The 19372-nt window shown below is 46.2% G+C and overlaps 1 protein-coding gene across 5 annotated transcripts in view; it reads left to right on the top strand.

Annotated features, from left to right (window-relative positions):
• The window catches only part of CHERP (calcium homeostasis endoplasmic reticulum protein), a 134080-nt gene that overhangs the window by 36100 nt on the left and 78608 nt on the right, over positions 1-19372 (top strand). For all 5 annotated transcript variants that reach the window (XM_069218192.1, XM_069218190.1, XM_069218191.1 and 2 more), the window contains exons 4-5: positions 1724-1861; positions 3508-3659. In XM_069218192.1, coding sequence (XP_069074293.1) covers positions 1724-1861; positions 3508-3659 — 290 coding nt within the window. The remainder of the gene's footprint in view (positions 1-1723; positions 1862-3507; positions 3660-19372) is intronic.

Genomic DNA, 19372 nt, shown 5'->3' with positions numbered 1-19372 from the left:
TAGGATGTGTGGCCAACTGGCCCTCCAGATTTAAAGGTCAGCAACTTAGCTGGTGGACCATGTCTCCCCTAATCCATCCTATTTGCCCCTGTAAATCCACAGTGACTTGGTCTTAGACTTTTGATGTCATATTCCTTTACACTTCCATATTTTCATATCTGCTTTATAATGACGGTTTAATATTGAATCCATGGCTCACTATTCTGAAAGCCTCACTATATTTTATCATTGGAGTTCATGTAAGCTGTGAATCATGTCCATGTAACTCAATTGTGTATTTTTACTCAGGGAATTGGGTCTATGACCCCATCACATTTGTCTTGACGAGTCCTATTTAAAAAGTTGGCCTCCTTATGCTCTGAAAGAGTCAGAAGCTTTCTGTTAATTTATTAACAATTCACAAATTGTAATTCAACTACGTACTAGCATTTTGATTTAATTTTAAAGTCAGTTTTACATATTGAGCGTCGTGCAGTCTGATTCATAATGTTTTGGTTGTGTGCGTTATAGGAGTGATGGAGGCGTTTTTTTTTTTTTTTTTTGGGCTGTTACATGGCATCCCTGAATTTTGGAGCTATGGTCCTTTCGACTATATAAGGAGCTACATTTAAGAAATTACACCCTGATGTGGTGGTATGCCAAAACCGAGGGTTTTAATATTGAGTTAGTTGATATGGAGTTGTGATTCTGACCAGGTTATAGTTTTACATTCACTGATCTTGCTATTGATAATTGCTTTTTAATGGAAACTTCTGCTCCAGGCATTGCTGTTTTAACGGAAAGATGGAAGGCAATGTTTTAAATTGACTGGAAAACATCCAACGCTGAGCACTTTAATATTAATTAATGAAAGAACCCGTTGAAACAGCAATGGAGGAAGGGTGCTCCAAGTTTATGCTCACCTTAACTCAAGGACTGAATGCCGTGGGCTGAGTAATATTTGAATATGTTCTATTTTTAAATGTGTTTCTGATGGAACTGCTTTGTTTCATGTAACTATCAGAGCCTGTTTCTGAATGAAGCATTATATGGTGTACAGATGATGAACTTTGAAACCAGTGACAAGACAGGGCTACTCTGAGAATCTCCCTGGGCTTCTTGACGTAGGTTGTCCACAATGTTGTACGAGTCACACTAACCTAGTGCGCAGGTTTCTGCAGCGCTCTTGTTTAAGGCCTCTCAAATAATAATAAGAACTTATTAATGAAAACTGCTGGGACCTAGAGTTACAAATAATGTGCACTTCACATGTTCTAACATGCTTTTGAGATGCATACTTAAACAATGAAAGGTGATAGGTTGAATGCTCTCTAAAGCTCAGGCCACATTCAAGTTCACCATTTTTTTTGCCTGCAGCGCCACACTAGACTGGGAAAATGAGCAGCCCCTCTACAGCTACGGCTTTGTTGTGCCCCATAAGGTGGCTGCACAGTGGAGCCTGTGCCCAGTAAGCACGGGCCCGTGTCCGGGAGGTGGGGGTGGATGGAATGCTTATCAAAGACTCATCCACTGCTAGACACATTGGGCTGAACTGCATTCAGTCCCTTTTTGTTTCTCTCACTGAGCCAATCTAGACATGTGGCAACCCTGGACAATTCATTCTGTTTCCTATTACAATGGCTTTGGCATGAGTCATACCAGCTGTAGAATTAGACATACCATGCAGTTTTTTTAATGAGGAATTTGGTTAATTTTGTGTTTTTTGTTGTTTTTTCTTTCATAGGAGGAGATTACAGCAGCCGTCACTCGTGCCATGGAGCAGCAGATGCAGAAAAATATGGCAGACACCCAGCTGGAGACTTCAGAGTTTGATAACTTACTGCAGCCCATCATTGACACCTGCACTAAAGATGCCATCTCTGTAAGTGGAATCAGTAACCAAATGGAAAGGCATTTCCTTATTAGTCATCATTGTGTTGGGCCACATATGATTTGGGGGGTAATTTACACATTCAAAGCTTCTCTGCACTTGTTTAACTTGGTATTTATACAACATAGTACCACTGATGTTGACTTGCTGCTTAGAGGCTGAACTACATGTGGGCCGATTAGATGCCCTTTTAGTACGTTTATTTTTCATCCGGTCTAAATAACTCCCATTTCTTTTTGACAAGTTGTACTTTATTTTTGCTCACTTTCAGTAGTTAAAAATTTATTCTGAGCATTTGATACATTGTGAAAGATCTTTGCTTACGTAGGCTTTTGTCACGGTCTTTTGCCGTACATCTGTTAAGTCTATCACAGGGTCGGGTCTCTTGTTATGCTTTTATGTGTTCACACAAGATGACTGCACATAGGAATGGAAAACAGCTTCTAGTTGGCTAAAGCGTGCAGTATAACATGATCTGTAGTTTGCATTAAACCTTGTTGCATGACTGAAATTTGCTAGCGAGCTAGATCATTTTGTAAGATAATTCCTCAAAAAGTAAATCGATGGAAGATCATTTGTTTTCTTTAGACTGGGCATTGTGCGTGGCTCTAGAAGAATGGATCAACCCAGATTTTCAGCATACTGACTGACTATAGCATCGGTTTCCTTCAGGTTCACCATTTACAAACATCATTTGCAGGTGTATCCTGAAAAATCTGGCTTGGAGTCAATCTTCCCGGACCATGTTGGACGCTCCTACTTTAGACATTCTGCTATTTAATTAAACCAGAAACTGTTTTCCCTCTTTTTGGCTCTGAGCAGTTTTGTTAAATTTGAAGTAGTGGGTAATCTCTATTATTGTATTGGCTACAATAAGGTTATTCTCTATCCATTCTGGAGTTGGTTCGCCCTGTCAACACATTCTGACCAGCAGTCCCAATATTTTCCATTTCCATATCACTATGAAAACCATCCAGTACCTTTTTTATATTGACAACATATGCAGTTACAAAACTAAAAGATGACCTAGTGAAACTTAAATAACTGGAGTTGTGCACATGCTGTTTTCAAGAGATGATTTTTAATGCAAATGGCTGCTTAGAGCGTAGAGCTCAACATACATCAAAGTGAAAGTTAGATTAATCACCTGAATAATGTGAAGCATACTAGTCGCAAACTATATATTTTTTGCTGATAAAAAATAAATACGGATTGAATGATCCCAAAAAAATAAAGATCATAAATCGGCCCTAGACAAGTCACCTTTTTCGTAACCCTGTCAAGGGTAAAACAGTTGTTCTTGCTCCAGATGGGCTTGATGTGATTCAACTTAAACATGTTTTTGTGGACTAAGTATCTTCTGATAGTCCTAATAACCCCTTAGGCTTATTTCAAGGTGTCCTCTTGTTATGTTCATCCCGTACCTGCTGCTACTGCACTGTGTTGTTCTTCACCGCTTCTCCCCACCCACCCAACTCTAGGAAGCACATTTCTGGTGCCTCATAGTGGCAGTACTGGGAAAGTGAAAAACAGTATGTGTATCCTTGCCTGGCTTTTACAACTTGTGAAATATTCTCTATTATGGAAAACAAAATCTATGCACCTAATTCCAAAGTGGTGATTGCTTTTTCGTCCAGGCTGGTAAAAACTGGATGTTCACCAATGCAAAGTCCCCGCAGCACTGTGAGGTGTTGGCATGGCACCTGCGCACCCGGATAACAGCAGAAGGAGCGCATTTTGAACTTCGGTTGCATTTAATTTATTTGATCAATGACGTCTTGCATCATTGGTAAGCATTTATGTGTGAGGTGCATGTTGGGGGTGTTTGCTACCTTGTTTTACCGCTGATATTTAGCCAGTGTCCCAAAAACATGAATGTTTATCTGCTTAAGACCGACTAACGATTTGTCCATTTTTACTGATCTGCAGACATGAAGGCAATTTAGGTTTCCTCACATATACCTTGTCTCGTAATTTGGGTGTTATACTTATTGTTCCTTCAGGGATTTCCTTCTACCCGTGCTGTGTGTTCCTACTACATTGAGATTTGATGTGTCTCATACACTTTTGAATGCTATCATGATTTGCTCTGTGACATTGCTTTAAGGGAGAATCCAGCTGGCGGGTCACATATAATTGTTCTTGACTAGATCGAAAAGGTAAATCAATATGAAACGTTAAATTGGTTCTGTGCAGTGGTTGAATAGAGTAATGGTCAATTAAGCTCTCACATGAACAGTATCAAATCCAGGTATTAAGACCGTCAATCGAGGATTAGTATCTCACACCAGAAGGGAAGTTGAGATGGATATCCACAGGGTGTATGGTGTACAGTATTATTGTATAATAGTAGAATAATATTGGTCCACTCTGATCTGGAGGTGAGAGAGAGTGAGACATTCCCTTTTTGAGCCATCAAAAGCTCATCGGGACCAGTTTTCAAGCGTTTCATAAAAACTGTGTGTTTTGCATGTGCTTTCTTGGAGTATCATGTACTTCAGGGACTGAGGTGATGCAGTACAGTGCAGGACATAGGACCCTAAAATTCTGCCTCAAATAAAGGGATCCAATCTTAAACCCGTTCAATGCTTGCATGCTTTAAAAATGTATTTAGCTTAAAATTCTTTTGGCACTACATGTATGAGGCACGTTTAGCTCCTTTCAAGATCCGCATCCAATTTTAGTTTATACACCATTGGACAAGAACATTTTAATAGTTTGTTACCTGCTGTTACATCTCAGCTTAAGGAAATATGCCCTTTTTGAGACACCCAACAAAAAACTGGGGATTATCTGTGAGCCAGTCATTTCATCGTTCTTTTTAGAATCACTGCCAGGAGATTATCTGTTTCTGCTGCTCTGATCAAGTTAATTTAATAATTTGCTTCTGTTATTGAATTTAAGGTTAATAATTCACTTTGTGCACTTGGAAAAGGGTAGATCATTGCGCGTATCACCCCACAGGCCATAGAGATTTATTAAATGAGTCCCTCAGGCCACCGCAAGGGGTTAGATTAGTTGGTTATAATGATCCCCCTTTGACTAAAACCCAGATTTGTCTAAATCCTCCCTGTCACATTTATCATTAGCTGCTAATTCAAGCTATAAACCTTTTGCTTTATTTTCCTTATCAAACACGTGTCCTGAAGAAAACTCTAATTTTCACACGTGTACCTGTACCAATCACGCACATTTCCATACTGCTCCTGGTCTTAGGGGAACAGACGTGTGGTGTGACTTAAATTACATTTCTGTATCAGACAAGCTTATCTTTGAAATCTTGAAAATCATCTAGAAAAAAAACAAAATCTTGTGGTTGGGAGAGGTATCTTCTCATTACATAGTTGGTAATAAAAAGCTGGGGCAAAAACATAATCAGTGGCCCCTGATGGTTTATCAAGGACTGTGACCATTTAAACGTCCAAAACGGGTTAGCAGGGCTTTCAAATTGTTCCATCATACAGTAATCAATCACTGGAGGATTTGGTTTTAACTTAAAATAACCTACAATAATTAGATTTTTAGACTAGAGGGAGAATGAACTAGGGAGTCCAAAGGAATTCAGTCTGAATGAATTAATAACTTCGCACTGTTTTAGTTGAAGCAAAAATTAATGTCACTCCTAACAGCTAGCCCCTATTTTTCCTGATTGCTCCAGTACGTATTTAGGAAAGCTGTTTCTGTATTGGGAGTTTGTAGCAACAAAGTCTCCTGGAGTAACAAAGTCATTTGCCCTAAGAGATCCGATCCCTTCTTTAACACCTGTCCAAAGCCCTGATTGTTTCACACTATGAGACTTGAATGACAAGCTCACTGTATACTGTGCTACATCACAGCTGAGAATACTTGGTGAAGTTTGAACTATTTTGTGATGAACAACATACCGATTGTGTTTTTTGAAAGACTGTTCTTTCTAAACAATTTATCACTAGTAGAAATTCTGTATGTATGTTTTCTTTTTCTGAAAGTGGTACAATATAGTCGGTCTGTCAATACTGGTTGCTTGGGAGTTCCAGCTGGTAATTTCTGAGTGAGCCTTATAACAGTGCAGACCAACGCGATGGCACAATGTGGGGCCTCTTTGACGAGCCCCAGGTTTAATTTTAAGTCCCAGAGACTAGCTGGTGTGACAGAATGCTTTGGTGATTTCTCGTCTGTGAACATTTTTTACAAAGTAAACCAAGTGCAAGTCTGTTGATGTCAATTGCTTTAACACTGGAAATTATTTTAGAGCAACTTATGGATGGAAGTTTTGAGCACTTCCTGTCCGTGTACAAATGCCAAAATATAAAATGAGATTGTCATATCTATGTAGACTTTTTTTGTAGCCCCATTCCTGACATTGGGATAGGGTCCTTATTGCTCTGTAAAAGAATCTTTTTTTCTGCATAGCTGCAACTTGAAATAATTGATTCTGTGTCCTTCTGGTCTGATTGGCAAGAAGTGTCTGGTTGATAGCTTTGATGGCAGTAATAATCTGTCCTGTCTTAGTTTGGAGGTAATTCCCTTCAGAAGAGGTATATGAACAGATTGTTGTTTACAAGCACCATGTCCTCCAAGATTATGTTAAAAGTGCCTCAGTTCATGAGGATATCCAACACTGAGGACTCGGATGTATGGGTCATATCCAACCCTGTCTCATAAATATTTGAGCCAGTGCTTCACACTGGATTGTTTAGGCAGAGTGAGGAGGAGAGATGTGGACCTGTTGCTACCCCTTTTGAGTATTTGTCCTTTTCCCTATCCAATACCACATTTACCATTGCAAGTGACCCAACTGCGACTAGAGGCTCAAATTGATCAATTGAAGCTGCTGGTATTTCATTGTAAATTGATGCTCCTAGTTGCTCTTCTCTTAAATGAGGAGACTTAAAATGTTTAGTGTCAAAATGCCGAATTGGATAAACTAGAGGCCTGGCCCATAGATAAAGAAACAGCTGACTCTCTTATTTTAGCTTTGGGTTTTACAGTGGTCATAATTAATCCCCAGACAGTTGGCAGTCTCATCAGGTAAACACTGAATCCACCGTGCAAATTATAATTGGGACTGTTAGACCTGGCCCTTTTGCAGGATTATCCCCAAACGTTTTACCTTCTTCCTCCTATTTTTTCTGACCTGTTTGCTCGCTTTAGGACTCTGGGGGCTTTACCGCTGCTAACCAGTGCTGAAGTGCATATGCTTTCTGTCTAAATTGTATTGCTAATTGGTTTATCCATGAATGGCATATTTGTTTTACTAGTAAACTCCTAGTAAAGTGCACTGTGCGTGCCCAGGGCCTATAAATCACACGCTACTAGTGGGCCTGCAGCACAGAGTGTTCCACCCACGTGAGTAGCCCAGTGAACCTGTCTCTGACCTGCCACTGCGGTGACTGTGTGTGCAGTTTTAAACTGCCATTTCGACCTGGCAAATGCACCCACTTGCCAGGCCCAAACCTTCCCTTTTACTACATGTAAGTCACCCCTAAAGTAGGCCCAAGGCAGCTCAGTGGGCAGGGTGAAGTGTATTAAAAAGGTAGGACATGTACTGGTGTGATTTATATGTCCTGATAGTGAAATACTGCTAAATTCGGTTTCCACTATGGTAAGGCCTGTCTTTGCCTTAGGTCCAAATTTAAAACTGCATCTTTAGGTGAAGTTAGTTTTAGAATTGTGAACCATTCTGTTCCTCTGCCTGACCGCTGAATACTCGTCTGGGACATGGTGACAGTTGGGCTGTTTGTGTATTCACTCAAGACACTCAAAGGGAGCTGAGGTGTGCCCTGCATACCTTGATGGCCCATCACCAGGCGGATAGGTCTTCCTGAGCTAGAGTGGTGGGAGGAGCTGACACTTGCACCTGAATAGGGCTTTGCCTGTCCTCACACAAAACAGTCTCCAACACCCTGGAGTGTGTCTGGGGCCAGGGCAAGGAAAGGCAGGGTCTTGTGCTCTATAAGGACTCCTCTTTGAAGTTCCCTACTTCAAAGACCGAAATGGGTATAAGTACTGGGCCTGTGACACCACAGAGTTAAAACGCTTATGGACCGAGGATGTTCTGCCAGGAAGAAAAGCTGGATGCTGAAGGACTACCAGTTTGTGTAGGAAGTTGGCCTGGTGTGTGGTGGGTACCTAAGGTACTTACACCTTGTTCCAGATACCCCCTATTAGCGAAGTGTAGTCAGTGTCTCGGAAGCCAGGCTTTCAAGCGGTAACTGTGGATGAGCAGCCAAGGCTTATCTAGGAGACATGCAAAGCTCATTTAATATCACTGTAGTCACACAGCACATGCACACATGAAAGAAAACACTCACTGTTACAAAAATAAATGTAATTTATTTTAGTGACACAGTACCAAAAACTACTAGAGGCAACCCTCCAATAGGAAGTAAGTAACACACTAAATATATACTCTAGTTATCAGCAATAGGCAAAGAAAGTGATAGAAAACAGTGCAAATACAGTTAGACAATATTGACCCTACGGGGAGCCCAAACCATATACTAAAACAAAATGGAATGCGAACACAGGGCCCCCACCTAGGCAAGTGGAATGTGTAGAGGGGAGCTGGGAGTGCTAGGAAACCCCAAAGGTAAGTACCACAGTGTCCCCCTAGCAACCAGAAGGAAAGAAGTAAATTGCTAGATTTCCCTGAAACCACCCAAAAGGAATAGAGAAGAAAATGCAACACCCAGACAAATCTGCAAGAAGCCAGCGGTGGATTCATGAAGAGGAAGACCTGTGGAAGAAAGTGACCAAGTCCAGATGTCACAGAGGAGTCCAGGAGTAGTAGGTGCTACTACCCACCCAGCTGTGGATGCAAGAGTTGGTTGACGGTTTTGTGAAGATCAGCACTGCAGCCCTGGAGTCAGTGAAGAGTTCCTGAGGGATGCAGACGACATTCCACACTGGGAGAAGAATTGCAGTCGGTGTTGGTGCAAGGATTCCACCAACAAGCCTTGGTAAAGGCAAATGTCACGGTTGGCAGAAAGTGAAGCTGACAGGGACCAGCAAGGCCCAGGAGTGGGGAGTCACAAGGGGCCCTCTGTGACACAGAGCCCACCGGAGCAGAGGCAGCACCCACAGGAGTCCCACAGGATGGAGAAGACAGGTGGCCCAGAGGAGCCCACGCAGCACTACTGGAGAAGGGTCCCACGCCGAAGGAGCAGCACACAGAGGGCTGTGCATCGCAGGAAGGAGGGCTGGGACTACACGCAGCCTGAAGATCCCATGGAGGAGATGCAAACATTCCTTGGCAGAAATACAGTGCAAGGGGGTACTGTCCTGTGTGGGAAGGTAAGGGCTTACTTCGACCAAAGTTGGACAGCTGGCAAAGAGGACCGAGATGACTACTCCGGACCACCACTCATGATGCAGGATCCACGCAGGTCAAGTAGAGAGGAGATCCACGCAGCCTGTCGTCATTTCAATTGGTGCCTGCAGAGGAAGGGGAGTGACTCCTTCACCCCAAGGGAGATTCCTTCACCCCAAGGGAGATTCCTTCTCCCTTCTCATGCAGGGTGAAGACTTGCCCCCCTCCCCCCCCCCCAACACCCCCAGAGGATGCACAGCCCGGAAAATGTTGCAGAAGCCGGAAGGAGCCATGGAAACAATGTTGCAAGCAGAGTCTTTGTCGTGGATGCAGATTGTCGGTTCCTGGATGGTCCAGTTGCAGTTCCAGTGGCTAGAAGTCGAAGTGAGGTTGCAGAGGAGTCCTGCTGGAATCTTGCAAGCTGAATCTGAGGACCCACCCAAGAGAGACACCCTAATTAGCCCTGAAAGGGGGATTGGTCACCTAGCGAGGTGACCACCTATCAGGGTGGGACTCTGACATCACCTGCCTGGCCACTCAGATGCTCCTGTAGGTCCAGGACAACCTTGGATTCAAGATGGCAGAACCCAGGGTCCCTCTGGAGGAGCTCTGGGCACCACCCCTGGGGTGATGATGGACAGAGGAGTGTTCACTCCCCTTTCCATTGTCCAGTTTTGGGCCAGAGCAGGGACTGGAGGTCCCTGAACTGATGTAGACTGGTTTATGGACGGAAGGCTCCAAATGTGCCCTTCTAAGCTCAAAGCATACCTGTAGGAAGTTGGCTCTGTATGTGCTATTTCAAAGTAAGGAATAGCATGCACAGAGTCCAAGGGTTCCCCTTAGAGGTAAGATAGTGGCAAAAAGAGATAATACTAATGCTCTATTTTGTGGTAGTGTGGTCGAGCAGTAGGCTTATCCAAGGAGTAGTGTTAAGCATTTGTTGCACATACACATAGACAATAAATGAGGTACACACACTGAGACAAATCCAGCCAATAGGTTTTTGTATAAAAAAAATCTTTTCTTAGTTTATTTTAAGAACCACAGGTTCAACTTCAAATCATCAAAATTGCATGTATACTTTTCAAGTTATTCACAACTAGCTGTTTCAAAAGTGGACACTTAGTGCAATTTTCACAGTTCCTAGGGGAGGTAAGTATTTGTTAGGTTAACCAGGTAAGTAAGACACTTACAGGGCTTAGTTCTTGGTCCAAGGTAGCCCACCGTTGGGGGTTCAGAGCAACCCCAAAGTCACCACACCAGCAGCGCAGGGCCGGTCAGGTGCAGAGTTCAAAGTGGTGCCCAAAACGCATAGGCTAGAATGGAGAGAAGGGGGTGCCCCGGTTCCGGTCTGCTTGCAGGTAAGTACCCGCGTCTTCGGAGGGCAGACCAGGGGGGTTTTGTAGGGCACCGGGGGGGGACACAAGTCCACACAGAAATTTCACCCTCAGCGGCGCGGGGGCGGCCGGGTGCAGTGTAGAAACAAGCGTCTGGTTCGCAATGTTAGTCTATGAGAGATCTCGGGATCTCTTCAGCGCTGCAGGCAGGCAAGGGGGGGGTTCCTCTGGGAAACCTCCACTTGGGCAAGGGAGAGGGACTCCTGGGGGTCACTTCTCCAGTGAAAGTCCGGTCCTTCAGGTCCTGGGGGCTGCGGGTGCAGGGTCTCTCCCAGGCGTCGGGACTTTAGGTTCAAAGAGTCGCGGTCAGGGGAAGCCTCGGGATTCCCTCTGCAGGCGGCGCTGTGGGGGCTCAGGGGGGACAGGTTTTGGTACTCACAGTATCAGAGTAGTCCCGGGGTCCCTCCTGAGGTGTCGGATCTCCACCAGCCGAGTCGGGGTCGCCGGGTGCAGTGTTGCAAGTCTCACGCTTCTTGCGGGGAGCTTGCAGGGTTCTTTAAAGCTGCTGGAAACAAAGTTGCAGCTTTTCTTGGAGCAGGTCCGCTGTCCTCGGGAGTTTCTTGTCTTTTCGAAGCCGGGGGCAGTCCTCAGAGGATGTCGAGGTCGCTGGTCCCTTTGGAAGGCGTCGCTGGAGCAGGATCTTTGGAAGGCAGGAGACAGGCCGGTGAGTTTCTGGAGCCAAGGCAGTTGTCGTCTTCTGGTCTTCCGCTGCAGGGGTTTTCAGCTGGGCAGTCCTTCTTCTTGTAGTTGCAGGAATCTAATTTTCTAGGGTTCAGGGTAGCCCTTAAATACTAAATTTAAGGGCGTGTTTAGGTCTGGGGGGTTAGTAACCAATGGCTACTAGCCCTGAGGGTGGGTACACCCTCTTTGTGCCTCCTCCCAAGGGGAGGGGGTCACAATCCTAACCCTATTGGGGGAATCCTCCATCGGCAAGATGGAGGATTTCTAAAAGTCAGAGTCACCTCAGCTCAGGACACCTTAGGGGCTGTCCTGACTGGCCAGTGACTCCTCCTTGTTTTTCTCATTATTTTCTCCGGCCTTGCCGCCAAAAGTGGGGCCTGGCCGGAGGGGGCGGGCAACTCCACTAGCTGGAGTGTCCTGCTGGGTTGGCACAAAGGAGGTGAGCCTTTGAGGCTCACCGCCAGGTGTGACAATTCCTGCCTGGGGGAGGTGTTCGCATCTCCACCCAGTGCAGGCTTTGTTACTGGCCTCAGAGTGACAAAGGCACTCTCCCCATGGGGCCAGCAACATGTCTCGGTTTGTGGCAGGCTGCTAAAACTAGTCAGCCTACACAGATAGTCGGTTAAGTTTCAGGGGGCACCTCTAAGGTGCCCTCTGGGGTGTATTTTACAATAAAATGTACACTGGCATCAGTGTGCATTTATTGTGCTGAGAAGTTTGATACCAAACTTCCCAGTTTTCAGTGTAGCCATTATGGTGCTGTGGAGTTCGTGTTTGACAAACTCCCAGACCATATACTCTTATGGCTACCCTGCACTTACAATGTCTAAGGTTTTGTTTAGACACTGTAGGGGTACCATGCTCATGCACTGGTACCCTCACCTATGGTATAGTGCACCCTGCCTTAGGGCTGTAAGGCCTGCTAGAGGGGTGTCTTACCTATACTGCCTAGGCAGTGAGAGGCTGGCATGGCACCCTGAGGGGAGTGCCATGTCGACTTACTCGTTTTGTCCTCACTAGCACACACAAGCTGGCAAGCAGGGTGTCTGTGCTGAGTGAGAGGTCTCCAGGGTGGCATAAGACATGCTGCAGCCCTTAGAGACCTTCCTTGGCATCAGGGCCCTTGGTACTAGAAGTACCAGTTACAAGGGGCTTATCTGGATGCCAGGGTCTGCCAATTGTGGATACAAAAGTACAGGTTAGGGAAAGAACACTGGTGTTGGGGCCTGGTTAGCAGGCCTCAGCACACTTTCAATTGTAAACATAGCATCAGCAAAGGCAAAAAGTCAGGGGGCAACCATGCCAAGGAGGCATTTCCTTACACAACCCCCCCCCCCCAAACGAAAGAGGATGAGACTAACCTTTCCCAAGAGAGTCTTCATTTTCTAAGTGGAAGAACCTGGAAAGGCCATCTGCATTGGCATGGGCAGTCCCAGGTCTGTGTTCCACTATAAAGTCCATTCCCTGTAGGGAGATGGACCACCTCAACAGTTTAGGATTTTCACCTTTCATTTGCATCAGCCATTTGAGAGGTCTGTGGTCAGTTTGAACTAGGAAGTGAGTCCCAAAGAGGTATGGTCTCAGCTTCTTCAGGGACCAAACCACAGCAAAGGCCTCCCTCTCAATGGCACTCCAACGCTGCTCCCTGGGGAGTAACCTCCTGCTAATGAAAGCAACAGGCTGGTCAAGGCCATCATCATTTGTTTGGGACAAAACTGCCCCTATCCCATGTTCAGAGGCATCAGTCTGCACAATGAACTGCTTAGAATAATCTGGAGCTTTTAGAACTGGTGCTGAGCACATTGCTTGTTTCAGGGTGTCAAAGGCCTGTTGGCATTCCACAGTCCAGTTCACTTTCTTGGGCATTTTCTTGGAGGTGAGTTCAGTGAGGGCTGTCACAATGGATCCATATCCCTTCACAAACCTCCTGTAATACCCAGTCAAGCCAAGGAATGCCCTGACTTGAGTCTGGGTTTTTGGAGCTACCCAGTCCAGAATAGTCTGGATCTTGGGTTGGAGTGGCTGAACTTGGCCTCCACCTACAAGGTGGCCCAAGTAAACCACAGTTCCCTGCCCTATCTGGCATTTGGATGCCTTGATAGAGAGGCCTGCAGATTGCAGAGCCTTCAAAACCTTCTTCAGGTGGACCAGGTGATCCTGCCAGGTGGAGCTAAAGACAGCAATATCATCAAGATAAGCTGTGCTAAAGGACTCCAAGCCAGCAAGGACTTGATTCACCAACCTTTGGAAGGTGGCAGGGGCATTCTTTAAACCAAAGGGCATAACAGTAAACTGATAATGCCCATCAGGTGTGGAGAATGCTGTTTTCTCTTTTGCTCCAGGTGCCATTTTTATTTGCCAGTACCCTGCTGTCAAGTCAAAGGTACTTAAGAATTTGGCAGCACCTAATTTGTCTATGAGCTCATCAGCTCTTGGAATTGGATGAGCATCTGTCTTGGTGACAGAATTGAGCCCTCTGTAGTCCACACAAAACCTCATCTCTTTCTTTCCATCTTTGGTGTGAGGTTTGGGGACTAAGACCACTGGGCTAGCCCAGGGGCTGTCAGAGCGCTCAATTACTCCCAATTCCAGCATCTTGTGGACTTCCACCTTGATGCTTTCCTTAACATGGTCAGATTGTCTAAAGATTTTGTTCTTGACAGGCATGCTGTCTCCTGTGTCCACATCATGGGTACACAGGTGTGTCTGACCAGGGGTTAAGGAGAAGAGTTCAGGAAACTGTTGTAGGACTCTCCTACAATCAGCTTGCTGTTGGCCAGAGAGGGTGTCTGAGTAGATCACTCCATCTACTGTGCCATCTTTTGGGTCTGATGACAGAAGATCAGGGAGAGGTTCACTCTCTGCCTCCTGATCCTCATCTGTTACCATCAACAGATTGACATCAGCCCTGTCGTGGAAGAGCTTAAGGCGGTTTACATGGATCACCCTCTTGGGGCTCCTGCTTGTGCCCAGGTCCACCAGGTAGGTGACCTGACTCTTCCTTTCTAGTACTGGGTAAGGGCCACTCCATTTGTCCTGGAGTGCCCTGGGAGCCACAGGCTCCAGAACCCAGACTTTCTGCCCTGGTTGGAACTCAACCAGTGCAGCCTTTTGGTCATACCAAAACTTCTGGAGCTGTTGGCTGGCCTCAAGGTTTTTGGTTGCCTTTTCCATGTACTCTGCCATTCTAGAGCGAAGGCCAAGTACATAGTCCACTAGGTCCTGTTTAGGCTCATGGAGAGGTCTCTCCCAGCCTTCTTTAACAAGGGCAAGTGGTCCCCTTACAGGATGACCAAACAGAAGTTCAAAGGGTGAGAATCCTACTCCCTTCTGTGGCACCTCTCTGTAAGCGAAAAGCAGACATGGCAAGAGGACATCCCATCTCCTTTTGAGCTTTTCTGGGAGCCCCATGATCATGCCTTTTAATGTCTTGTTGAATCTCTCAACCAAGCCATTAGTTTGTGGATGGTATGGTGTAGTGAATTTATAAGTCACTCCACACTCATTCCACATGTGCTTTAGGTATGCTGACATGAAGTTGGTACCTCTGTCAGACACCACCTCCTTAGGGAAACCCACTCTGGTAAAGATACCAATGATGGCCTTGGCTACTGCAGGGGCAGTAGTCGACCTACGGGAATAGCTTCAGGATACCTGGTAGCATGATCCACTACTACCAGGATGTACATATTTCCTGAGGCTGTGGGAGGTTCCAGTGGACCAACTATGTCCACACCCACTCTTTCAAAGGGCACCCCCACCACTGGAAGTGGAATGAGGGGGGCCTTTGGATGTCCGCCTGTCTTACCACTGGCTTGACAGGTGGGGCAGGAGAGGCAAAACTCCTTAACCATGTTGGACATATTGGGCCAGTAGAAGTGGTTGACTAACCTCTCCCACGTCTTGGTTTGTCCCAAATGTCCAGCAAGGGGAATGTCATGGGCCAATGTTAGGATGAACTTCCTGAACAGCTGAGGCACTACCACTCTCCTAGTGGCACCAGGTTTGGGGTCTCTGGCCTCAGTGTACAGGAGTCCATCTTCCCAATAGACCCTATGCGTTCCATTTTTCTTGCCTTTGGACTCTTCAGCAGCTTGCTGCCTAAGGCCTTCAAGAGAGGGACAGGTTTCTTGTCCCTTACACAGCTCCTCCCTTGAGGGTCCCCCTGGGCCTAAGAGCTCAACCTGATAAGGTTCAAGCTCCAAAGGCTCAGTTCCCTCAGAGGGCAGAACTTCTTCCTGAGAAGAGAGGTTCCCTTTCTTTTGCTGTGTTGTAGTTGGTTTCCCAACTGACTTTCCTGTTCTCTTGGTAGGCTGGGCCATTCTTCCAGACTCCAGCTCTACTTGTTCACCCCGTGCCTTGCATTGTGCTCTTGTTTTCACACACACCAGTTCAGGGATACCCAGCATTGCTGCATGGGTTTTTAATTCTACCTCAGCCCATGCTGAGGACTCCAGGTCATTTCCAAGCAGACAGTCCACTGGGATATTTGAGGAGACCACCACCTGTTTCAGGCCATTGACCCCTCCCCATTCTAAAGTAACCATTGCCATGGGATGTACTTTTCTCTGATTGTCAGCGTTGGTGACTGTGTAAGTTTTTCCAGTCAGGTATTGGCCAGGGGAAACCAGTTTCTCTGTCACCATGGTGACACTGGCACCTGTATCCCTCAGGCCCTCTATTCTAGTCCCATTAATTAAGAGTTGCTGTCTGTATTTTTGCATGTTAGGCGGCCAGACAGCTAGTGTGGCTAAATCCACCCCACCCTCAGAAACTAGAATAGCTTCAGTGTGGACCCTGATTTGCTCTGGGCACACTGTTGATCCCACTTGGAGACTAGCCATACCAGTGTTACCTGGATGGGAGTTTGGAGTGGAACCTTTCTTGGGACAGGCCTTGTCTCCAGTTTGGTGTCCATGCTGTTTACAGCTATGACACCAGGCCTTTTTGGGATCAAAGTTTTTACCCTTGTACCCATTGTTTTGTGAAGAGGCTCTGGGCCCACCCTCCTGTGCAGGTTTTTGGGGGCCTGTAGAAGACTCTTTACTATTTTTAGTTTTGGCTGTCTCATCACCCTTCCCCTGGGGAGTCTTTGTGACCCCTTTCTTTTGGTCACCCCCTGTTGAAGTCTTGGACACCCTTGTCTTGACCCAATGGTCCGCCTTCTTTCCCAATTCTTGGGGAGAAATTGGTCCTAGGTCTACCAGATGCTGATGCAGTTTATCATTGAAACAATTACTTAACAGGTGTTCTTTCACAAATAAATTGTACAGCCCATCATAATTATTAACACCACTGCCTTGAATCCAACCATCTAGTGTTTTCACTGAGTAGTCAACAAAGTCAACCCAGGTCTGGCTCGAGGATTTTTGAGCCCCCCTGAACCTAATCCTGTACTCCTCAGTGGAGAATTCAAAGCCCTCAATCAGGGTACCCTTCATGAGGTCATAAGATTCTGCATCTTTTCCAGAGAGTGTGAGGAGTCTATCCCTACACTTTCCAGTGAACATTTCCCAAAGGAGAGCACCCCAGTGAGATCTGTTCACTTTTCTGGTTACACAAGCCCTCTCAAAAGCTGTGAACCACTTGGTGATGTCATCACCATCTTCAAATTTTGTCACAATCCCTTTGGGGATTTTCAACATGTCAGGAGAATCTCTGACCCTATTTATATTGCTGCCACCATTGATGGGTCCTAGGCCCATCTCTTGTCTTTCCCTTTCTATGGCTAGGAGCTGTCTCTCTAAAGCCAATCTTTTGGCCATCCTGGCTAACAGGAGGTCATCTTCACTGAGAGCATCCTCAGTGATTTCAGAAATGTGGGACCCTCCTGTGAGGGACTCACTATCTCTGACTAACACAGTTGGAGACAGGACTTGAGGGGTCCTGTTCTCCCTATTTAGGACTGGAGGAGGGACATTGGCCTCCAAGTCACTAATTTCTTCCTCTGTGATGTCATCATCAGAGGGGTTGGCTTTTTCAAACTCTGCCAACAGCTTCTGGAGCTGAATTTTGGTAGGTCTGGAGCCAATGGTTATTTTTTTGATATTACAGAGAGACCTTAGCTCCCTCATCTTAAGATGGAGGTAAGGTGTGGTGTCGAGTTCCACCACATTCATCTCTGTATCAGACATTATTTTGCTAAAAAGTTGGAAGACTTTTTAAAGAATCTAAAACTGTTTCTAGAATCTAATTTCAAACTTTTAACAAACTTTTAAACTCTAAAAGACAATGCTAAACAGGGACTTAACACACAAGGCCCTAGCAGGACTTTTAAGAATTTAGAAAAATTTCAAATTGCAAAAATGAATTTCTAATGACAATTTTGGAATTTGTCGTGTGATCAGGTATTGGCTGAGTAGTCCAGCAAATGCAAAGTCTTGTATCCCACCGCTGCCACCAATGTAGGAAGTTGGCTCTGTATGTGCTATTTCAAAGTAAGGAATAGCATGCACAGAGTCCAAGGGTTCCCCTTAGAGGTAAAATAGTGGTAAAAAGAGATAATACTAATGCTCTATTTTGTGGTAGTGTGGTCGAGCAGTAGGCTTATCCAAGGAGTAGTGTTAAGCATTTGTTGCACATACACATAGACAATAAATGAGGTACACACACTCAGAGACAAATCCAGCCAATAGGTTTTTGTATAGAAAAATATCTTTTCTTAGTTTATTTTAAGAACCACAGGTTCAAATTCTACATGTAATATCTCATTCGAAAGGTATTGCAGGTAAGTACTTTAGGAACTTCAAATCATCAAAATTGCATGTATACTTTTCAAGTTATTCACAACTAGCTGTTTCAAAAGTGGACACTTAGTGCAATTTTCACAGTTCCTAGGGGAGGTAAGTATTTGTTAGGTTAACCAGGTAAGTAAGACACTTACAGGGCTTAGTTCTTGGTCCAAGGTAGCCCACCGTTGGGGGTTCAGAGCAACCCCAAAGTCACCACACCAGCAGCGCAGGGCCGGTCAGGTGCAGAGTTCAAAGTGGTGCCCAAAACGCATAGGCTAGAATGGAGAGAAGGGGGTGCCCCGGTTCCGGTCTGCTTGCAGGTAAGTACCCGCGTCTTCGGAGGGCAGACCAGGGGGGTTTTGTAGGGCACCGGGGGGGACACAAGTCCACACAGAAATTTCACCCTCAGCGGCGCGGGGGCGGCCGGGTGCAGTGTAGAAACAAGCGTCGGGTTCGCAATGTTAGTCTATGAGAGATCTCGGGATCTCTTCAGCGCTGCAGGCAGGCAAGGGGGGGGTTCCTCGGGGAAACCTCCACTTGGGCAAGGGAGAGGGACTCCTGGGGGTCACTTCTCCAGTGAAAGTCCGGTCCTTCAGGTCCTGGGGGCTGCGGGTGCAGGGTCTCTCCCAGGCGTCGGGACTTTAGGTTCAAAGAGTCGCGGTCAGGGGAAGCCTCGGGATTCCCTCTGCAGGCGGCGCTGTGGGGGCTCAGGGGGGACAGGTTTTGGTACTCACAGTATCAGAGTAGTCCCGGGGTCCCTCCTGAGGTGTCGGATCTCCACCAGCCGAGTCGGGGTCGCCGGGTGCAGTGTTGCAAGTCTCACGCTTCTTGCGGGGAGCTTGCAGGGTTCTTTAAAGCTGCTGGAAACAAAGTTGCAGCTTTTCTTGGAGCAGGTCCGCTGTCCTCGGGAGTTTCTTGTCTTTTCGAAGCCGGGGGCAGTCCTCAGAGGATGTCGAGGTCGCTGGTCCCTTTGGAAGGCGTCGCTGGAGCAGGATCTTTGGAAGGCAGGAGACAGGCCGGTGAGTTTCTGGAGCCAAGGCAGTTGTCGTCTTCTGGTCTTCCGCTGCAGGGGTTTTCAGCTGGGCAGTCCTTCTTCTTGTAGTTGCAGGAATCTAATTTTCTAGGGTTCAGGGTAGCCCTTAAATACTAAATTTAAGGGCGTGTTTAGGTCTGGGGGGTTAGTAACCAATGGCTACTAGCCCTGAGGGTGGGTACACCCTCTTTGTGCCTCCTCCCAAGGGGAGGGGGTCACAATCCTAACCCTATTGGGGGAATCCTCCATCGGCAAGATGGAGGATTTCTAAAAGTTAGAGTCACTTCAGCTCAGGACACCTTAGGGGCTGTCCTGACTGGCCAGTGACTCCTCCTTGTTTTTCTCATTATTTTCTCCGGCCTTGCCGCC

This window comes from Pleurodeles waltl, chromosome 12 (assembly GCF_031143425.1).
Source record: "Pleurodeles waltl isolate 20211129_DDA chromosome 12, aPleWal1.hap1.20221129, whole genome shotgun sequence".
Taxonomy (NCBI): domain Eukaryota; kingdom Metazoa; phylum Chordata; class Amphibia; order Caudata; family Salamandridae; genus Pleurodeles; species Pleurodeles waltl.
The sequence above is the reverse complement of the archived record's forward strand: the minus strand, read 5'-3'. Positions and strand labels throughout refer to the sequence as shown.